Source organism: Urocampus carinirostris, chromosome 2 (assembly GCF_059441175.1).
Source record: "Urocampus carinirostris isolate Australia breed hairy pipefish chromosome 2, RoL_Ucar_1.0, whole genome shotgun sequence".
In the NCBI taxonomy this organism is placed as follows: domain Eukaryota; kingdom Metazoa; phylum Chordata; class Actinopteri; order Syngnathiformes; family Syngnathidae; genus Urocampus; species Urocampus carinirostris.
In genome coordinates, this window is record NC_142350.1 from 45000474 (window position 1) to 45022577 (window position 22104).

The window sequence follows — 22104 nt, forward strand, 5'->3', positions numbered from 1 at the left end:
AGGGCTGCGCTTGTCACAAATGTCCTTTGTTTTAATCTCATTTAAATTTCTTGCCATGAAGTTAAATCGGAGTTGGTTTAGAATCAAACTACGTTGCATCATTTGTGTGTCTATATTTTTCCTTTGGTTTTATCTTGAGTAATAGTGGAACTGAGCAATCGTGTGGATAAGAGAGTGCTCGGTTGGTTTGGACACATGGAGAGGATGGATGAAGAGTGAATGTTGAAGAGGATCTACGGAGCAGAAGTGAATGGAAGGAGACCAAGAGGAAGGCCGTGATTGACCTGGATGGATAGTGTTATGAGTGGAAAGAGGTCCAAATGTTGTGGAAGCTAGAGCCCTTGTTGGTGATAGGAATGAGTGGAGAGGTGTTGTAAGAGGATAGTGGGATATTTAGACGTGTTCTAAGGGATGGGCAGTGCACCTGTATGATACAGCAGGGGTAAACCAGTGAAAGCTGTCGGGCCCTGCTGTTGAACAGAAGGGTGTGTTGTGTCACCCTGACCCGGGTAACATGGCCGCTTTCTTGTGTCCAGTTTCATCTAGAGCAGACCTGGGCACTCCTGGGCCGTATGTTCTGCATGATTTTTGAGGTTTCTCTGATCCAATACAGGTGATTCCAATCACCAGTATCGTTAACGAGCACTTGCTAGCTTGCTAACGAGGTTATAATTTGTATCACCTGAGTTAAAGAAGAGCAAACTTCAAAATCTGGCAGGACGTATGGCCCTCCAGGACCGGAGTGCCCAGGTCTGATCTAGAGGGACGAAAGCATGGCCAACTTGGGTGCCGAGGTGCTTAACTTGTTTTGGCACTTGGGTAGGCGTTGGTCATTTTTTTGTTATTTTTTCTGTTCTTTGTTTTTGTGTATGTGTTTGTTTTGTAGTCGGTCACCCCTCTCGAGGGATATGACCAAAATAGATAGAGAGATAGATAGATAGACAGATCCTGCATGAAACAAAAATATAATATGCCAATATATATTTTTAAAGCCAAGATAACAAATAATATAGTTATTAATCTTTCATTGTGTCTTAATATTCTTCGAAATATAATAATAAACCAATTTAAAAACAAAATATATACAGTATATCCTGTATATCGTCACAACTGCTCAACCTGCAGTCTAACGCCAACCTGAGGAGGGCGCAGCTTTTCGTAACTTGTTAAATTCTGCGTAAAATGTAGTGGAAGAAGAGACGGTTTGCGAGTCAGCCTGACCTGCACGTGCTGGCGCATCAGCCTGCAAAACAAATCAAATTGGATACATTGAAATCGGCTAAGAAGGATAGAAAAATAAAATTTATCTTTTGATTTCACCGTTTATTGATGCAAAGTCGCTTGGTAAGCTTGCCGATCTTTTATTTAGTCTGATTTTGACACGCGGGTGCCTCAAAAGTTGACAATGAGAGCTCGTCACTAGCAAAAAGCTAATAGAAATCGCGGTGGAATTGCTATTAGAACCTTTCAGCTTTTTATGCAAACGCATAGCACTTTGATAATAATATAATAACAGTAGTTGATTTGATAGCGGTTCTAGTGTTGCTGAAGTGTCAAACCACCTCTATGCTAGGTCAAATTCCCGCCATTTCCCTTGAGGTGTTCAGTATAGCGCAGGGAGCTTTTATCACGTGCACAAAGTACAAAGTGATTTGTGCAGGTTTGCCAAAATGTGCATATTCGTTAAAAGCAATCAAAAATGTATTTGCACTTGACTATAGTGAGCTTACAATCGGTTAACTAGAATAGTTCTTAATGTCTTTATTTACAAGGTAGTAGACAACGTTTACAAAATACTAAACGTGGCACACCAGGAAATCCAATAATAAAATGCTCAAACGGGAATGAAAATAAGCTTTTAAGAATTTGTATTATGATAGACTACATTTCCTTGTAGACTGTCCTGAAGTGCTTCAGAAAATGGTGCAGTAAGAATGGTGCAATGACTTTTATATCCTACTTTTTCTTCAACAGTTCTGAATTTTAGGAATGTATTTCATGTAAATGGCGGAACCAGAAAGAGCGGCTTGCAATGGCAAGACAGGAATGTGTGAAACTCCAGTAAAGTGTGAGCATGCTCACCTCTCACATATTACTCCTTTAATAATTGGTAATTGATGTCATCTTTTGAAGAAAATGCATTAAAGAGGGGTCAAAATCTTATTCTGCACTGCAAAGTAAAAATGCTGTAAGGCTGTGACACCATATCCCAAGTGTTTACTTAAGATTAAAAAAATATATATCTTGTTTTATATAGCTTATTTTTCTGCAATTTTTTTTATGGTGCAAGGCTGCCTCGACATTCAACGGTATCCGCTCTTTCCTTCCAGGTCCCCTTGTATACTAGCATGAAGTACATTCTAGTCACCGGCGGCGTGATTTCCGGCATCGGCAAAGGCATCATCGCCAGCAGCGTGGGCACGCTCCTCAAATCGTGCGGCCTCCACGTCACCGCCATCAAAATCGACCCGTACATCAACATAGACGCCGGCACCTTTTCACCCTACGAGCATGGTGGGTTCGGCGGGCAATATTTGCTCTTCTTTGCAGAATTTGTGCCGTTTGACAAGAAGAGTATTAATGGATTTTGAATTCATGATTAGGCGAAGTGTTTGTACTGGACGATGGAGGTGAGGTGGATCTGGACTTGGGTAACTACGAGCGATTCCTGGACATCCGACTGACGAGGGACAACAACCTGACTACGGGGAAGATCTACCAGTCAGTCATCAACAAGGAAAGGAGAGGAGACTACCTGGGAAAAACCGTGCAAGGTGTGAACAGAAAAGTTATTACTAAGAGCCATTTCTGCACATTATACTTAAGGGTTAGGACAACAAATCGATTCATTTATATATCACGATTTTATCTTTTAAAATTTACATTCCCCTGAAATTGATTTTTGGGACGTCATATCGGTGCGTAAAAATGCAGGAAAGCAATAGTGCTGTCATGAATGACGTATCCCTTAATATTTTTCACATTCTCAATTAGTCTTATCTTTACATCCTCCCCCTTGTGATCACCCATGAAATTTCGCGGAAATGACTTTAACGCTTCAAGATTCACACGCGAAATCAAAAAACGATCGGCTACTTATTATAGTGGCATAACTTTTAGGTTCAAAATCACGTACTACTTCAGTATTTTGGACACATTGTGGCTTAATACTGAGCGACAGCAGTAAGCTCCAAAATACCGAAGGAGCGGGTGCGGACCAGGGAATTCGACTGTTAAATGAAAAGAAATCAAAAGCCCGTAACGAGTGATGACTTATGACGAAGATGTAGTTTCCGCTCTGTGCTGCGAATGTCAAAAAGAAGAAATTCAACGAAGCGCGGGCTCACAAACGGAGTAACTATGACTCCGTTGGGTCGCCGAATGCCTCGTCATATTAGTGATGCAAATGGATAAACAAGATTTCCACTGGAGTAAGTTGCAATCTTGGTAGAATCAGCGGGGAAATGTCTAGTACAAAAAAGTAACACGGTTTAAAACGATTGGGATATTGGTTTGCGGATTGTGTACACAGCTTTATATCTCAATCAGCACAGCAGTCATTCTTAATTAAATTGGCATTAGTCCATATGATAGATAGATAGATACTCTATTCATCCCCGTAGGGAAATTCACACTTCCAGCAGCACCCTTGTGTTGAGAATAAAACCATAATAAAGTAAAAGGAATATAATACATAAATACCCAATGTAACGTGTTGATATAGAGTATTTAAATAGTGCTACATAAAATACACACTGAAATAAAATTAGGGTAATGTGCAATGTGGGGGTGTGGTTTAATGTGGGCTTTTACTCCCCTGAGTGGAGTTAAAGAGCCTCAGGGCATGAGGAAGAAATGATCTATATATATATATATATATATATATATATGTTTGAGTCGAGTGTAAAAAATCTCAAAATAAAACTGAAATTTATTTGCTGACTAAAATTCAGAAGCCTCGTTTGATTTTTATGTCGTAGTAGCAATACTCTGTCTACTACATCGTTTTCATGTGCGGAAGAGAGGGGAGACTTTAAGATCATGTGACTCTACATTTAAAAAAAAATAAAGGGATATGTATGAAAAAGACATGAAATAGGTATATTTTTATGGCTGTTTAAGCCTGCAGCTAAAAATTTTGGTGCGACTTGTACAAAAACAAAAGTTGAGTTTTTACCTTGAATTTTCGCATGCAGCTTTTTAATCAGGTGCACTCTGTAGTCCAGAATTTACGGTAATTGTGTTTAATCTCTCCCCAGTGGTTCCTCACATCACGGACGCCATCCAGGAGTGGGTCATGAGCCAGGCCAAGGTTCCTGTGGACGGGGATGGCGTCGAGCCTCAAGTTTGTGTCATTGAGGTACGTTTCTCCGACATTTAAAGCGCACTTGTCAAGTTAAAATGAATGCGTCTGTTCTGGGCATCCGCAGCTGGGGGGCACAGTCGGAGACATAGAGAGCATGCCCTTCATCGAGGCCTTTCGACAGTTTCAGTTCAAGGTCAAGAGAGAGAACTTCTGCAACATCCACGTCAGTCTGGTGCCTCAGGTGAGACCCCTCGATGAGACTTCAAAGCTTTTGAAAAGAGCCATCCAACAAGCGCTTGCCATATGCTTTTGATTTATTTATTAATTTTAATGTATTTAATGACTATTATTTTCATGACAGCTTACAAGTAAATAGTGAAATCGCTGTACTATTTATTAAATGGTTTCTCCCCTGTTTTAAATAGAAAAAAATCTAGTAATAAATGAATGGAAGATTTTTAAAAAAACATGAAGTTGAATCTTGAAATAATTTTCCTAAGATTGTTCATAAACAATACTTTGGTAAAATCCTCCCAACATGAGCTTGCCAAATATTTTCATCTGGGTTTGAATATCAGTTTAATTTCTCTTTTCTAAAAAAAAAAAAAAGTATGAAACTTCAAAAATATTGTACTTGCTGAAGCCATCTTCTGGCAGAAATCATTGTTCTCGCTCCTTTTGTTGCACGTGCAAGTACATGAACTACTTGGATGCGCTCAAATAAACTTTTTTTTATTGTTATTATTATTATAGCATTTTTGAACGGGCGTCGCTACTTTGCGATTCTACGTTTGCGGGTTCAGAGCTTCGCGGGCCTAAAAAAAATAAAATAAAAGAATTATTTTATTTTATTTATTTATTTTAAGCATTTTTGAAGGGGCTACTTCGCGGATTTTCACTTTTCGTGGGTGGTTTTGGTCCCCATTAACCGCGATAACCGAGGGATTACTGTATTTTATTTTTTTTTTTTTACCTTCCTACAGCCCAACACAACTGGAGAGCAGAAAACCAAACCCACACAAAACAGCGTTCGAGAACTCCGAGGGCTCGGCTTGTCGCCCGACTTGGTGAGTCGAACTAGCAAATTCAAAAAATTAGCCCTGGTTGACCACACCAGTTTATAGTACGGTATGTGAATACTACAGAAATTTTGAATTAAGGAATAAAATCAAGCAGTGCTCATTTTTTAAATGTTACGAATGTAAAACGGTTGTTTTCATACTGAATTTGTACAGTTATCCGTGATTGCAATCTTGTTTTGCTGTTTATTCAGCTTTTATATTTTCCAATATCTCCCTCTCTTTCTGATATATTCCCCCTTTTATTTGTTTTTATTTATTTTCTTTTACTTTATCCCCATATATTGTTTTCTTCCCCTTTTTTCTCTTATTTGTATTTCTACTTTTACCCCTTTTTTCCTTTTTGTTGTTTTTTCCCCTTGTGTAGTTTTTCCTTTTACACCACTTTATTTCTATTTCCTTTTTTTTCTTTTTGTATTTTTTCCCCTTTTTTTCTCCCTTTCCCATTTTTTTCTTGTTCCTCCTTTTTTTCCTTTCCCATTTTCCCCTTGTGTTTTCCTCTTTCCCTCCTTTATAAGTGATAACATGGTCTTAATAAGCATTTCCCACCTACAAATGGCACTCCTAAGTGCTACTAGGGCTACATGATTTTGTGAAGAAAAAAAAAACCTAATTGCGATTTTCGATTCCAAAAGAAAAGTGCATTTTCTCTGCTAGTTTTTTTTTTCAGGTAGAACAAACTTGGTGACATGCAAACAACTTGAAATGACGGTATTAGAGACTGAGAGTATACGTCTGTAACAAAATATCAACTATAAATGTACAAACAAAAAACAGAATTGCAGTTGAATCAATGGTCTTTAATATCATTATACAAAAGTACAATGACATTGGAGGACTGTTTGTTTCAGTGTAAGAAAACGATTTTGAAAGAGGCTGGCTAGCTACACACTAGCCTCGGGTAACCGCGACTTCTACAAGGTCTTGATTATTAAAATACAAGAGTGACAAATGTAATGGTTTTCCACGAGTAGTCGCTTCAAGTCGTCCGTTTCATGGGTAACGGATCTGGCGTTTGTGACTAGCCATGTTCGGCAAGGGTGGCTTAAGAGTTGTTAGCCGAGCTGTTAGCTTTCCCTTCTGACGCAGCCTCGGTTAATTCCCGGACACGATAAAAATCCAGGAAGCACCCGCTGGTGATAGGCTTTTCCTTGTGCTTTTCTGACTTTCTCTGGAGTCCAATTTAGTGAATTGATTTTCAATGTAACAAGCCAATAAAGCTCTGGGGTGTGCCGTTCGTTTTGGTGTCCATTTGTGCAAGGGCTGCAAGACTGGCTGGCAGAGTCGCAAACACACGTCTTGCAAACTTTGCCTCGTCTTTATTGGTCAGTGCCTATAAAAATCAGATTCTGATTGGCCGGCGCTGTAAAACCACGTTATGTGACTATTTGTGTTGGCCAATCACGCTGTCAATCAAATAACAAATGGGAACTATGAATCCCTTTGCGGTCACACTATCGCACTACATCACGATATCGATTCGATTTCTGTTAATCGTGCAGCACTAAGTGCTACAAGGACATTTTTTTCCAAAAACTGAAATGTATCTATTCTGAAATTATTTTCAATATTTGGCAGTTTTGTTAAAAAAAAGTTCTCATTACTCATTTAGATGACATTTGGCATTTTCAGGTCATGTGTCGCTGCACGACGCCCTTGGAGACGGCGGTGAAGGAGAAAATCTCCATGTTTTGCCACGTAGAGCCCACGCAGGTGAGGAAAGCATTCGGTAAAATGTCGAGAAACTTTGGTTTCATGTAAAAGGTTTTTCCTGCAGGTGATTTGCGTCCACGACGTGTCATCGGTGTACAGAGTGCCCCTTTTGCTGGAGGAGCAAGGCGTGGTCAGCTATTTCTGCCACAGGCTCAACCTCCCGCTGGAGCTCAGGCCCAGGAGGATGCTCTCTAAGTGGAAGGAGATGGCAGATAGGTGGGTGGCCAGGATCCTTTAAAAAAACAAAAAGTTTTATTATTTAATATTACTCAACAGCAAATTGGAATAGACACATTTTCTCTGAAAACTACCACAATAAAAATAATTAGAGCAATGCCCATTTTGAATTGACAATGTTGACAGTGCCTTGGTTATTTATGGTGAATTAGTGTCATCTGCTGGACATTTGCCATATCAGCAGGTATTGTGTGCATTTTTTAAGTGATAACATTGTCTAATGTCAAATGTTTCCTTCAAACGGGAAGTGCCAACCAATTTTGAGTCACTTTTTAAAGCCCACAAAAAAATTAGCTCTAGCTATGTAGGCACAGGACACCTCAAAAGTAAGCACAAGCTGAATGAAGTGGCTGGCGACTGGGAGGTCTGGGCTTCCCTGCTGAGGCTGCTGCCCTGCGACCTGACCAGATGAGCTAAAGAAAATGTTTGGACGGATGATTTTATAAAGCCTATTTGCTGAAAAATGAGCCTTTTATTTGATTGCAATCCACCTTTTTAAAAAAAAAAAAAGTTTCAATAATCTTTCTCCCATCTCAGGTCAGACCGTCTGCTGGAGCACGTCTCCATCGCTTTGGTGGGGAAGTACACCAAACTTTCGGACTCCTACACGTCCGTCATCAAGGCCCTGGAGCACTCTGCACTTTCCATCAGTCACAAGCTGGAGGTCAAGGTACGGAAAACAAACGAGCACTTTGGAGGCGTTTGTTTATTCGCCACGTCCGTTGCAGTACATCGACTCTGCTGACCTGGAGCAGGCCACCTTGCAGGAGGAGCCCGTCAAGTATCACGAAGCCTGGCAGAAACTCTGCAGCTCCAAGTGAGTACTTTGAAGCGGACACAAGAGGGCAGCAGAAACACAGTGCTTGGATTAACAAAAAGTTAAGTTTTTCCAAGTGTCATGTTGACATGCCTTCTTTAAGACCCAGTGTGTATTTATAATGACCCCCTAATAGTGTTAGAATAATTCATTCATTGGAATAAAACACGATAGATTAAAATGAAAACACAAGTGCTGTACGTCTTCTATTTCATAAACATGATTTTAGGTACCATAAAATATGGGCTAAAAGGCGCACCTGATTGTAAGCTGCACCCAGTACTTTTTTAAAGGAAAGGCAAGGGTAACTTACTATAACGTCTCCTGGCCGTCTTCAATTTCTTTGAATGGCTGCAAAAATGTCTTCATTACATCAAGGACAATCCAAAAAATCCAACCGTGTAAAATATTTATACCAAAACACACGGCGCACATGACAGTAAATTAGGCACCCACCTAAAACATTTCTGCCTTTTTGGACATAGCTTCATGTAATCCGTTCGTTTCGCCACATTATTTCTGTTAGCAAATAAACACTCGTAAAATTATTCCCTATGCGGTAGTTGAAGCTCCCGTTTCCCATAACGGTCTGTTCATGCTAGTTTATTCATGCGCAAAGCATGAAGTTACTTTAACCTGCTTCTTCCACGACCCATTCCACCTGTCTCACTCATACCTTTACTGCCTTGGCGCCCCCGCCGGCCGTTAGATTAAAAAAATGCATTAATTGGCTGCATCGTTGCATAAGCTGAAGGGAAAGGTCGCGGCTTATAGTTCAAGTTTTACGGTATGTACATTTGTAATTTATTACTAAGTTTAAGAATCTGATATGTTTGTCTGCCAACTTGCATTTACTGATGGCTGATTGACCATTTGTTAAAGGTAGCTTGCCCTAGAGGTGCTTTGAGCACTCAACGGACAGCTGAGCCCGTCATCCAGGCATCAGCTGCTTATTTTCTCCAATTTCCTTCTCTAGCATCTCATAATAGCCACTTGGCTGCAGCATATGTCTGATCGTTGGCTGATATTATGATTAGCTGCCTTTCCTTGAGCGTCACTCGCCTTCTGCAGCCGATCATACCAGCGGATGTCATTGGGTTTAGGGATTTATGCATTTTGTGCCTTTTCCCCGAGTTTCCTTTTCCAGCCACCTATGTTAGCCACTTCGCTGTACGCTGTAGCTCGCTGCTAGCTGCTGTTGTTTGCTGTGCGTGCTTTGCTCTTTAGTGTCATTTGACTACCACAGCAGCTCTGTCAAAATCATCGCTGATTTCTGTAATTCAGGCATCTGGCACTTTTTCTCACTGTTTCTTTCTTTAGATTTTCATGTTAGTAGCTTGGCTGTAGGCCATGGCTCGCCTCTGTTCTTATCATAAGCTGCTTATGCTTTGTCCGTCCGTCACTCTCTTTACACTGCTGTTACATTGTTTCCTTCTTACATCACTTGTGTTAACCACTTGGCTGCAGGCTGTGGCTTGCCATTGGCCGATGTTATTAGTGGCTGCCTCATGTACACTGAGCTTGATTTGTCTTTCCACAGCAAGCAAATGTCCCCGATTTCAGGCTTTCGGGTATCTTTTTTACTGTTACTGTTTCCTTCTCTAGCCACTCATGTTGCCAAGTTCTGGTATGATGGTTCCTGACGCTTGACACATTCTGCTATGGTCTTGCAATCTTGTCCTGGCCTTTTTTGTAGCCTTTTTCGCTAGCTGTTGAAGTTACCCACTCCAGCAATGGGCTCTTTTCAACTGCATCGGGTTTATTAAATGGAATCCTTCAGGCATCCGTAATTCATCTTTTTTTCAGTGCACATGCACAACTTTTGAGGAACTGTTACACACTGTCACTTTAAGAATATTTGGAACGTCATCGGGGAGCACCTGCATTGCTATTATTTTCAGTTTTAATGTGTCCTTGTAGCAACGTCTCTCACTTACTAAAATTTCCACCACAGTGGCGTGTTGGTACCCGGCGGTTTTGGCACTAGAGGGACCGAAGGCAAGATGTTGGCCATCAACTGGGCAAGGAAACAGAATAAACCATTCCTAGGTAAGGAATAAATTGGGACTAGTTCTTTTTGGTTCTTTGCACCCATTTTCTATTATTAAAAATTATTATAATCAGCATTCCTGTGTATTAGTTATTAACAGGGTTCGTACGGGTGCTTGAAATCTTTGAGAATGCTCGAATTTTTATGTTGCGTTTTCAAGATTTGAAAAGTGCTGGAATTTTAGGTGAAGTGCTTGTAAATGCTTGAAATTATTGCCATGTTTTATAAGCAGTCCAACCACACATTAAATTAAAAACAAAAACAAAAAACAAATCTGTTCAAGACGACGCCAACATGCCTGCGCTGGTGGGTTCACTTGGCCATTGAATTTCTTCCCTCATGATTAACGGCTGCTGGCATTAGTTCTTACTTGGCGTTGTCATGTGAAGCGTCATTGCCCCCTATGGGTCATGCCTAAGAAGTGCAAGATGTCAGGGTGGTGCCATTTTCATGCACAATGGCTCAAAAACCCTAAATCCTGAAAGTGGCTAAAACGCGGAACAAATCCACCCACAGCATGCTGCAAAGTATGCAATAAAGAGATCCAACTCTTGACAATGGGAAAATCGGCTCTTAAGTCATAGGAAAGGTAAATCTCAGAAATTACTTGATTAACTATGATTTTATGCTAACTGTTTGCTTCATTCTAGACCTAAACAGGTCTTTATGAAATGCTTACATGTATAATAGTTCATGGACTACGTATCAGTTATGGCATTTCGTAGTGCATTTATTATAGGCCATGTAAAAAAAATAGGGTTGTGTTTCCTAGTGGTAAATTGTAATAGGAATAACTTATTTCAAGTGAACATGAAAGTTACATATTACCATCATGTTTACCCAACACCTATAGGGAAATAGTTGTCTCAAAAACGATTATATTCGCGATTACTTCAAGATCTAAAAATCATATGTCTTAATAAATCACCTGCAAGATTGAAATTGCATATGTAGATCACAGATGTATTTGTGGCTCTGCAAAATACATTGTTCACACCTAATTTTTTCTCTTAGTGTTTCTGCCGAAATTGGAAAATTGGTGTTGAAAGTCCTTGATAAGAACTTAATTGTGTCCACAAAAAGGAACCCTGCATTAAATATGTTTCCCAGTATTGCCCCATGAGCAGATAATTTGGTATTTAAAATGAGAAAAAAGTTATCTTGTGCAAAATACTGGTATGGATGAATGTTAGTTTGTCGAAGAAAGTAATACCGAACAGTGTCATGCTTTTTTGTCATGATAAAATTGGACAATTTCCTGTGGCACACAAGGCAAGGCCTCACAGCACCCTGGCTAAAAAGCGCTGCTTTATATTGGTTTTGATATTCTTTTTGGAAGCTAAGTATTGTTTTGAGAAGGTTGCATGAAATATGCATTGTGCCAAGTCATCAAAAATATGGTCGGTTTTGTTTTTTTTGTACTCAGGCGTTTGTCTGGGCATGCAGTTAGCAGTGTGCGAGTTTGCCCGCAACATTCTCGGATGGGAAGGTGAGCTCCTTTCACTGCACTTTGTCGCCATACTTGAGAACTCATCTTTGTTTTCTTTCCCTTTAGACGCAAACTCTACAGAGTTCAACCCAGATTCCAAATATCCCGTGGTAGGTCCGCTTGTTTAAAATGTGGAAACTACAATTTTTGTTTGTCTAGTACAGCAAAATAATACATTGTGTCACCGTTAAGACCCTAATACAAGTGCTCCAATACTGAACGACACACATGCCTTGGCTAAGAAAAATGGATCACTCATTCTTATCAAGTGGCATTATCTTAGTTCTACACAAGTATCTGTTATAAATCAAATATGAATATACAAATTCTCATACAGGATAAACTACATGGAATGTTTGGCCAATCACAGCTATAGAAATACCTCGTAGCGGCGCACGTCAAGCAAATATATGGCAGTGGGTGTTTGCTAAAGGAGCACGACGCTAATATGTGCACTTCACTTTGTATATCCAGTACAGGAAAGTAAAACTTCAGCTCCTGTTAAGACGATTGCTTGCAGACTTGGTCGTGCAGCTATTAATCTCTATCGACAAGTTGATTTGCTTTCAACACAAATCCAGGAGTTTGACAATAATTGGGGGCGGGAGAACAAAGTACTCATTAAATTTCAGAAGGCCTTGCAATCTTAACAGCCAGCACACATCCTGATCTTAGCTTAGCCTTCCAGTGCCTCCCACAAATTACAAAGGGGTAGAGAAGACACGACCAAGTTGAATTCCAAATATATCCTATCGAGTTACATAAATTCTTAGAATATTTTTAGCAAGTAGTGTCGGCTGATTGATGCAACATGGCGTCAAGTGATGAATTCTGTTCAGGTCCTTGAGCTCATTTTGGAGAGGTCAGGAGGAGACACATTCAAGTTATGCTATTCCTGCCGTAAAAAATCTAAATAATATTTTATTATCTAAATTATCTCAACAGCCTGTATTTGTCCTGAGCCATGCAACATTTTGGAGCTCTAGTGAAAAAAATTGTTCTATAGAAATACTACAAAAAATATTTATATGAATTCAACAAAAATCCCAATAAAGTAATACTATGATTTAAAACTACTACTAGATAAATATAACAGAAATGCAAAAAAAGATACAACTACAAATATATATATGACAAAAATACTACCGATCTGCTTCAAAACTTCTATGGAAATACTACAAAAATATGACAGAAATACTATTAAAAATATTATGGAAATAATAGAAAATACTTCTGTAGGAATTCTACCAATCTGCTTCAAAACTTCTACTATTTAAATACTATAGAAAAACAACAAATACCACATAAATACCATTAAAACAATATTATGGAAATAATAAAAAGAATACTACTGTAGAAATACTCATTTACCACAAAAATAAAACCACAATAATACTAAAAAAGTCTAAAGATATCCTTCAAAACTTCTATAGAAATACTACAAAAATCCGTGTGTGTGTATGTAGATTATATATATATATATATATATATATATATATATATATCAACAAAAATCCCAATTAAGTAATACTATGATTCAAAACTACTACATAAATTACAACTACAAATGTGGCAGAAATACTACCAATCTGCTTCAGAACTTCTATGTAAATACTACAGAAAACGACAAATACCACATAAATACCATTAAAACAATATTATGGGAATAATGATTAAAAAATACTACTGTAGAAATACTGCTAATATACCACAAAAATAAAACCACTACTACTACAAAATTACTAAATATTTTCTTCAAAACTTCCATAGAAATACTACAAAAACCCTACTTTGGAAGCACTGAAAGAGTACTACCGCAGAGTAACTACTACAAATTTATCACGAAAATAAAATTACAGTAATACTGCAAAACTAAATATGTTTATTACTGCTTTAAACAGTGACCAAATACATTTGTGCTCAAATTGTGAGTGTTTCTATCTAAAAACAAATGCCAAGAAACATAACATGTAAATGTCTGCAAATTATATTTATCCATAAATGATAAAATGGGACGCGTCTCTAGGGTTTGAACTTAGTGCTGCCCCTGACTCCAAATAGTTGTACTGAGCAGAAAGGAGCCCGTGTTTGTTTAGGGCGTTGTTAATGACTGTTGGCTTCTTCCGTCACTTGCCAGCACAAAGCGTAGAGTTTTCTGCTTCTCTCTGCAGGTGATAGACATGCCGGAGCACAACCCGGGCCAGATGGGCGGCACCATGAGGCTCGGCCTTAGGAGGACCATCTTCAAATCCAAAACAAGCGTCCTGAGTAAGTCTGGCACGCCGACATTTCGTCTTTCCCTTGTTTTTTAATTTTCTCGCTTTCGCAGGGAAACTCTACGGAGATGTGGATCACGTGGATGAGCGCCACAGGCATCGCTATGAGGTAAAAACAAAAACGGGTTTTAAGACTGGAAAATGTGTGGACGACTCTTTTGGGAAGGTGATGGCGTCTTGATTCTTTGCAGGTGAACCCTGAGCTCAAGCACCACTTTGAAGAAAAAGGACTTCAGTTTGTGGGCCAGGACGTGGAAGGCGAACGCATGGAGATCATTCAGTTGGAAGGTGAATTGAATTCATCGGTCCAATACATCAATTTGAGCTACAGTTCATTTTTATAAATATTTTTTTTTAGCCCCAGTGTATATTACATAGCGACTCCTAGTGGTGTAAGAGCACTTCATTAATTTATCCAAAACACTTTTAATTAAAAATAATAAGCAAAAAAAAACACAATAGTATCTCATAATCATCAGGTTTAGAAATTTGCCATTATGTCACAACTTGAAGAGGCTGATGTTAAGCAGCTATGGTAAGCCTGAGTGAGGATTTTATGAAGAGAGCTTGTTCCAATGGCGCGTTTAGCAAGCCAAGGACATTTACCTCACACTGCAGGGCCCGAGTCCCTACAATCATCTTCCGGGTTTTTTTTTCTGTTTCCTTCTCTAGCCACCTTTGTTTGCCACTTGGCTGCAGGCTATGGTTCGCCACTATTCTCATTGTTGGCTACTTTGCGTAAACAAAGTTGCTTGTCCTTCAGTTTACTTTTTTTCGCTGGTCCGTAGCTACTCATGTTTGCTCCCTAGCTGCAGTCCTCCATAACTGCTCATGCACGCATATATAGCCGAGTGTGGGGATTCAGGCATCTGATGCTTTTTACCCCACTGTTTCCTTCTCTAGCCACATATGTTAACCATTTGGCTGCGTGCTATGGCTCACCTCTAGCAGCTGTTGTACCTGTTGCTTCTCCATGTAAATAAAGCCTTTTTGTCCTTCAGTTTTTCTTTTTATTTTTTCCTCATTTCAACTTTTTTCTACGGTTTCCTTCTCTAGCCACTCATGTTGGCTTCTTGAATTCAAGCTGTGGCTTGCTGATAACTGCTAATTTATTTTATTTAGCTGCTCCTACTTTGTCCTTCAGGGTCACTTACCTTCCACAAATGCTCATGCTAGTGAACGTTACCAGGTCCCATGATTGGGGCATATTTTGTGTTTTTGCACCATTTCTTTCTCTAGCCATTCATGTTAGCTTCTTGGTTGCAGGTTAGGTCAATGTTGTTTTATAACTTGCCTTACTTTGTCCTCAAGTGTCATGCTTCTGCTGCTTATGTAAGAAAAAGTCGCTGAATTCCAACATTTCTTCCACTTCTTCCATCTCTAGCCGCTTAGGTTGCTTAGTTTTGACATCTTAAGCCTGTCTCTTAGCACCAAGTTCTAAATATTTTTGCTTATTGATTCGGACAGTTCTTCATTTTGAGTTTCTCTGCAAAGTCTTTATTACCTGTTTGCCTCGGAGTCCCATGCCTAATCTTGTTGCGAATGTTTCGCTACGATGTTCTTAATGAAAATAATAATTCCACTTACTGCTTTACTACTGGTAATTCTATGCAGAAAAGAAAGACTGTACCCACGTGTTTTCCAGATCACTGCTACTTCATCGGCGTACAGTATCACCCGGAGTTTACGTCCCGTCCCATCAAACCTTCCCCGCCGTACTTGGGACTACTTCTGGCTTCTGCCGGCAAACTCCAGAGCTACCTGGCCAAAGGCTGCCGTTTGTCGCCACGGTAACACTACACCTTAATTGATAAATGTGGGTGGGCACATCGATAACTGTGCCCCTTCTGATTTATTTTAGGGACACATACAGCGACCGTAGCGGTGGCAGCTCCCCCGACATAGACATCGCCGAGCTCAAGTTCCCGTCCTTGTCTTGAGGACAAATCCGACGCATCTTTGCTGACTTTGACAATGTTCGGATATATACTGTGGACTATTTATACTCTTTGGTGAATGTATTAAGCTTGGAGGGACATTTTAAATGGCTTTATCGGGTGGTTATGAAATGTAGCCTTGGATATTGGGGATGGAATAATCACAATACCTTTTTAGCGTCTAAATGGAATACTTTCCATTGACAAGACTTCAGTATGAGATCACCACACAGTTTTATGTATATATTTTAACATTTTTTCATTTACCCACATTGAGTGTACATACAAATATTGTGTAAGTATATAATGTTACCATCAATACTTCAGGTTCAATTTTATCACCTCTGCCTTGATGAAATAAATGAAATGGCCTTAGTAGAATGTTTCCTGTCATGCTTTTAGACCCAAAGCTTTAAAAAAGATGTTCATTCTTTTTAAATAAGAGGGGACATTTTATTTTTCCTTTTACATGTATACTGTACATGTATATATCACGTAAGTAGTACACGCTATGTACACTTGTTTTAAGATTCTTACCATGGATACTGGGGATTCGGAATGAACTAGCTTATTATCAACGATTTCCCACGCTATATGCCTATTCCCCTTTTATATGTGATCAGAACGGATTCATGTCATTTCTCGAGGTATACTTTAAACAAAAATACGGTAAATGGTGCATTACATTTTTTTTTAACCATCCCAAAACTTGACTTCAGGTAAAAGCCACATTTTTAACAAAAAAATGTAAAATTCTTGAATTGGGGTCATAACAAAGAAATCAGCTGATAAAATGTGTTGGGTTTTCACATCCTCTTTCAGGTGTAATTTCATCTGTACGCTGACCGGACACGACCCTAAATATGAGTTTTTTTAATTTAATATTTTTTGTTTTGGAGTAAATAATTTTTACTTGTTTAGCAAATTTCATATTGTACTATCACATTAGAGGTGCTGCATAAAACAATTTATATTGATACATAAACATTTGATTTTTGATGCCTGAATGTTTTGCTTTGAATTGCTTATTTCGAACGAAATACAAAGTTTGAAATCCAAACATGAATACTTTCCAGCTACTTTTTAGTACCAGGCTGTACAAAATGCTTCCTTTCCCAGAACAATCAACTGTCTTTTTCCCACTACACTGTACTGTAGACTGATTTATTTTACAACGTTAATTGTCATGTTTATTTGTACAGCCCTTAATCACAAGAAGTCTCAAAGGGCTGTACAGACTACCATTACGCCATCCCCTGATCTGAACCAGGCATGCAGGCAAGGAAAAACTCAAACCTCAGCATGAGGAAAATGAACTAAGAGGCCACACATGAAGTAATCCCCCTTCCAGGATGACAAGGCTGCAGTGGATGTTGCAAAACAGACATGTATAGGTCATTCATAAGCTATAGAATCTAAGTGTGTTTGAAGCCTCGATTTAAACGGTTCCCCTGAGGTTGCAGATCGAATCTCTGAGGGCAGAGCATCCTACAGCATCGGGGCCCGAACAGAGAATGTTCTCGAACCTGCGGATTTCTTCTTGGCTCTTGGGATCACTAGTAGATTAGCACGATTACAGTATTTTATTTAATTTATGACAGTTGAGCATGGCTTTCTTGAATAAATACCATTACTATGATGAGTTAATGATTAATTTACAAATATTTTTAGTTATATACGAGTAATCCAGCGATACATTCATTTATGTTTAATTTGGGACTACACTTCAGTCAAAATATACTTTACAACATACAAATATTTTGATAAACTATACTCATGTGAAAAGTGTCAAGTCAGTTGAGGGCGCAGGGCCAAAGATAAGCTGTGGCATTGTTTCTTTGCTTTTTCTCTGTTTATCCAAAAAACATAATTTTTCAAAACGTTTGTAATATTCCGTTTTCCTTAGTAGAACCTGTTTATATAGTGGTACCTCTACTTATAAATTTGTACTGGGTGTAGCTTTGTAACCTGAAACATTAGTAGAAATGCCTTTTGAAAATAAATGCTCTAATCCTTTCCAAACCCCATAAAAGTATATATATACAGGTATATATATATGTATATATCTCATCTCATCTCATTAGCCGTACCGCTTATCCTCATTAGGGTCGCGGGGGGGCTGGAACCCATCACAGCCATCTCCGGGCAGTGGGCAGGGGACACCCTGAACTGGTTGCCAGCCAATCGCAGGGCTGTTAAACACAGGGACAGACAACTAATTCGCTCATTCACACCTAGGGACAATTTGGACCGGCCAATTCACCTGAAATGCATGTTTTTGGAATGTGGGAGGAAACCGGAGTGCCCGGAGGAAACCCACGCAAGCACGGGGAGAACATACAAACTCCGCACAGGAAGTCTGGAGCTGGATTTGAACCCATGACAGGTTCCCATGACATGAACTGTGCCGCACAAGCGCTAACCACTGCGCCGCCGTGCTGCCCATATATAATATATATATATATATATATATATATATATATATATAATGTGTGTGTATATTAATCATAAAAGAGCATCATCACATTAAAACAAATACATGTTAGAATTAGATTACCACATAATAAACACAAAAAATGCAAAATGTTAAAAAAAACAATAATAATGTCAATTTACCTTTTAATTGGACCTTTTGTTTACTGGTCCTCAGATGTGTTTTTTATCTCACGTTTTTTGAAAAACTGATCCAATGACATTTGCTTTTGAAAATCTGTGGGAAATACGTGAGACAGACATAATGCGCTCTAGCTTGACCTGTCAATCCTTCTGCTGGACAAACATGGCGCTAACTTAAGTAAAAATTCCACTGTATAAGAGAAATACAAATTTCTCGACTCGTGATTTTTCTGTAAATTAACATTAGTATACATACTGGACTGTCTCAGAAAATTAGAATATTGTGATAAAGTTCTTTATTTTCTGTAATGCAATTAAAAAAAACAAAATGTCATACATTCTGGATTCATTACACATCAACTGAACTATTTCAAGCCTTTTATTATTTGAATATTGCTGAATTTGGCTTACAGCTTAAGAAAACTTAAAAATCCTATCTCAAAATATTAGAATATCATGAAAAAGTATACAAGTAGGCTATTCAACTAATCACCTGAATCATCTAATTAACTCGAAACACCTTGCGAGGTTTCCTGAGACTTAAAAACACTCAGCTTGGTTCAGTAAACTAAATCACAAGTATGGGGAAGACTGCTGATCTTACTGCTGTCCAGAGGACCATCATTGATACCCTCCATCAGGAGGGTAAGACACAAAAAGAAATTTCTCAAAGAGCAGGCTGTTCACAGAGTGCAGTTTCAAAGCATATCCACAAAAAGTCTGTTGGAAGGGAAAAATGTGGCCGGAAACGCTGCACAACCAAGAGAGATGACCGCAGCCTTAACAAAATTGTGAAGAAGAGCCGCTTCCAGAATTTGGGGGAGCTTCAAAGACAGTGGGCTGAAGCTGGAGTCCAGGTATCAAAAGCCACAGTTCACAGACGTGTCCGGGAAATGGGCTACAATAGCCGTATTCCCATGGTCAAGCCACTTCTGAACTCAAGACAACGGAAGAAGCGTCTGACTTGGGCTATGGAGAAGAAGCACTGGACAGTTGCAGAGTGGTCCAAAGTCCTCTTTTCAGACGAAAGCAAGTTTTGCATTTCATTTGGAAGTCAAGGCGCCAGAGTCTGGAGAAAGGCTGGAGAAGAGCAAAATCCAAGTTGCTTGAAATCCAGTGTGAAGTTCCCACAGTCAGCAATGGTTTGGGGAGCCATGTCAGCTGCTGGTGTTGGTCCACTGTGTTTCATCAAGTCCAGAGTAAATGCAACTGTGTACCAAGAGATTTTAGAGCACTACATGCTTCCATCTGCTGAAAAGCTCTATGGAGATGAGGATTTCATTTTCCAGCATGATCTGGCACCTGCCCACAGTGCCAAAACCACCAGTAACTGGTGCACTGACCATGGCATCACTGTCCTTGATTGGCCTGCTAATTCCCCTGACCTGAACCCCATCGAGAATTTGTGGGGTATAGTTAAGAAGAAGATGAAAGACACCAGACCTACAAATGCAAATGAGCTGAAGGCCGCTATCGAAGCATCCTGGGCATCAATAAGACCTCAGCAATGCCACAGGCTGATTGCCTCCATGCCACGCCGGCTTGATGCAGTAATCCGTGCAAAAGGATTCCCAACCAAGTACTGAGTGCATCAATGGACATTTTCAAATGTTTGATTTAGTTTTGCTGTTATAAAATTGTTTTTTTTACTTGGTCTGAGGAAGTATTCTAATATTTTGAGATAGGATTTTTGAGTTTTTTTCAGCTGTAAGCCAAAATCAGCAATATTCAAATAATAAAAGGCTTGAAATAGTTCAGTTGATGTGTAATGAATCCAGAATGTATGACATTTTTGTTTTTTTAATTGCATTACAGAAAATAAAGAACTTTATCACAATATTCTAATTTTCTGAGACAGTCCAGTATATAAGCCTAGTATTCAAATCAATGTTTTTTTCACTGTATAAAGGGATTTTTTTTAACCACTAGAAGGCACTTAATACAGGGTGTCTCAAAAAATGTACTCCCTTTTTTTTTATTGACACTAATAACAGAAAACAAACAGTGCGAGGTTTGAACAACCCCTCTTGACAATCTCAACAGCAATCACAATATTATATTTCAATATTTTTGGTTTGGTTTGAACAAATTTATTGACACTAATAACAGAAAACAATCATGACAATCTCAACAGCAATTAAGCACATTCACAATATTATATTCCAATATGACGTTTTTAACAGCAAACACAATGTTTCAATATGATTTTTTTTTTTTTTTTTTTTTTTTGGTTTGAACAAATTTATTGACACTAAAAACAGAAAACAATCATGACAATCTCAACAGCAATTAAGCACATTCACAATATTATATTCCAATATTACGTTTTTAACAGCAAACACAAAGTGAGGTTTGAACAAACCTTCTCGAAAATCAAACATATTCACAATTTCATTATATAACATCTTTGTTAGTGTCAATAGATCCGTCCAGGCCAAAGTCGATTGTCCTCGGTCTGAACAAATCCACCGACACCAACAGCAGCAAAACACAGCCATCAAGCATATTCACAATTTTTTTTATATTTGACAATATGACGTGACGATATGACGTTTTAACATTTTTTCCTGACATTTCCAACATCAATTAAACAATTTCAGAGTTATTTTCTTTTAACAGTAGTTAACCAGCGTGTAAAAGGCAATACTATTGTGCAAGGGCATAGCTCTGCCATCCCACCCTCCCAAGCAGCATTCTTCCAGTCCTCTGTGTGGGTCCTTTCCCTTCTGCGTGGGTCCTCTCCCTTCTGGGTTCCACAACCCAGGCCGTTGCTGCCGGGACTCCCACAGCGTAGCTCCGGCTCCCCCCTCCGGGTGGGTACAGACGAGTCTTCTTTATGGCTGCGTCCTAGGCCCGCCGCTCGCAGATTGTATGGTATCTGCAGCCATTTGGAGCACAGCCACGGGGGGGATCTGCCTGCACCTCCATACCAGCAGGTTTCTGGAGGTCCAGATGGCGTCCTTGATGGCGGCGAGAGTGAGCCAGTCCCTGGCAAAGTCGTTCCGATGTCTCCTCGACCGACTCACCCCGTAAAGCACGTACTGTGCATCAGGGACCTCTCCTGCTGGCAAGTCCGGGAACTTTCCTAGTTGTTCGGCCATTGTCCACAAGACCTTGGCAGCGCTGCACTCACAAAAAAGGTGCCTCACCGACTCCTGGGCGCCACAGCCAGGTCGAGGGCACGTCGAAGTCGCTGACATTCCTCGGTGGTGCATTACAGCTCTGACTGGGAGAACTTCATGAGCCACCATCCATGACAAGTCTCGTAGTCTGTTTGGGAGGGCAGGATGATTGACGTTGCTCCAAACCGTTGTGGAATCGCCAAACGCAAGCCCCCGCACAGGGCTTACTGTAGCTCGCTCTTGCACAATAGCAATAAGGGCCCTGTGGTTTTGTAAAGTGTGACATTCTTGTGTTTCCAAATCAAACTTCTTCAAAAAAGCCCGAATAAAGAGATGTGTTGGTGGCAAGTTAAACGAAACTGGAATCAAACGATTGTTTGGTACAAGCTTTAGCTTCCGCAAATATGAGCCCATCCAAAAACGGGTCATTGCTTGACTTTTCGGGTTGTTGGGTGGGCCCAC

General features: G+C 39.5%; 1 protein-coding gene across 1 annotated transcript; it reads left to right on the top strand.

Moving 5' to 3' along the window:
* The first annotated feature begins 1177 nt into the window (after nt 1-1177).
* LOC148372031 (CTP synthase 1) lies at nt 1178-16285 on the top strand. The gene is made up of 18 exons (XM_088327979.1): nt 1178-1344; nt 2331-2514; nt 2604-2774; nt 4260-4360; nt 4431-4547; nt 5290-5373; nt 7018-7098; nt 7163-7314; nt 7873-8005; nt 8064-8152; nt 10107-10201; nt 11629-11691; nt 11758-11801; nt 13863-13959; nt 14021-14076; nt 14159-14255; nt 15613-15757; nt 15829-16285. Exons 1-18 carry the CDS (start codon nt 1330-1332, stop codon nt 15905-15907), a joined length of 1803 nt encoding a protein of 600 aa, XP_088184105.1. The 5' UTR covers nt 1178-1329; the 3' UTR covers nt 15908-16285.
* Nucleotides 16286-22104: the final 5819 nt, after the last annotated feature.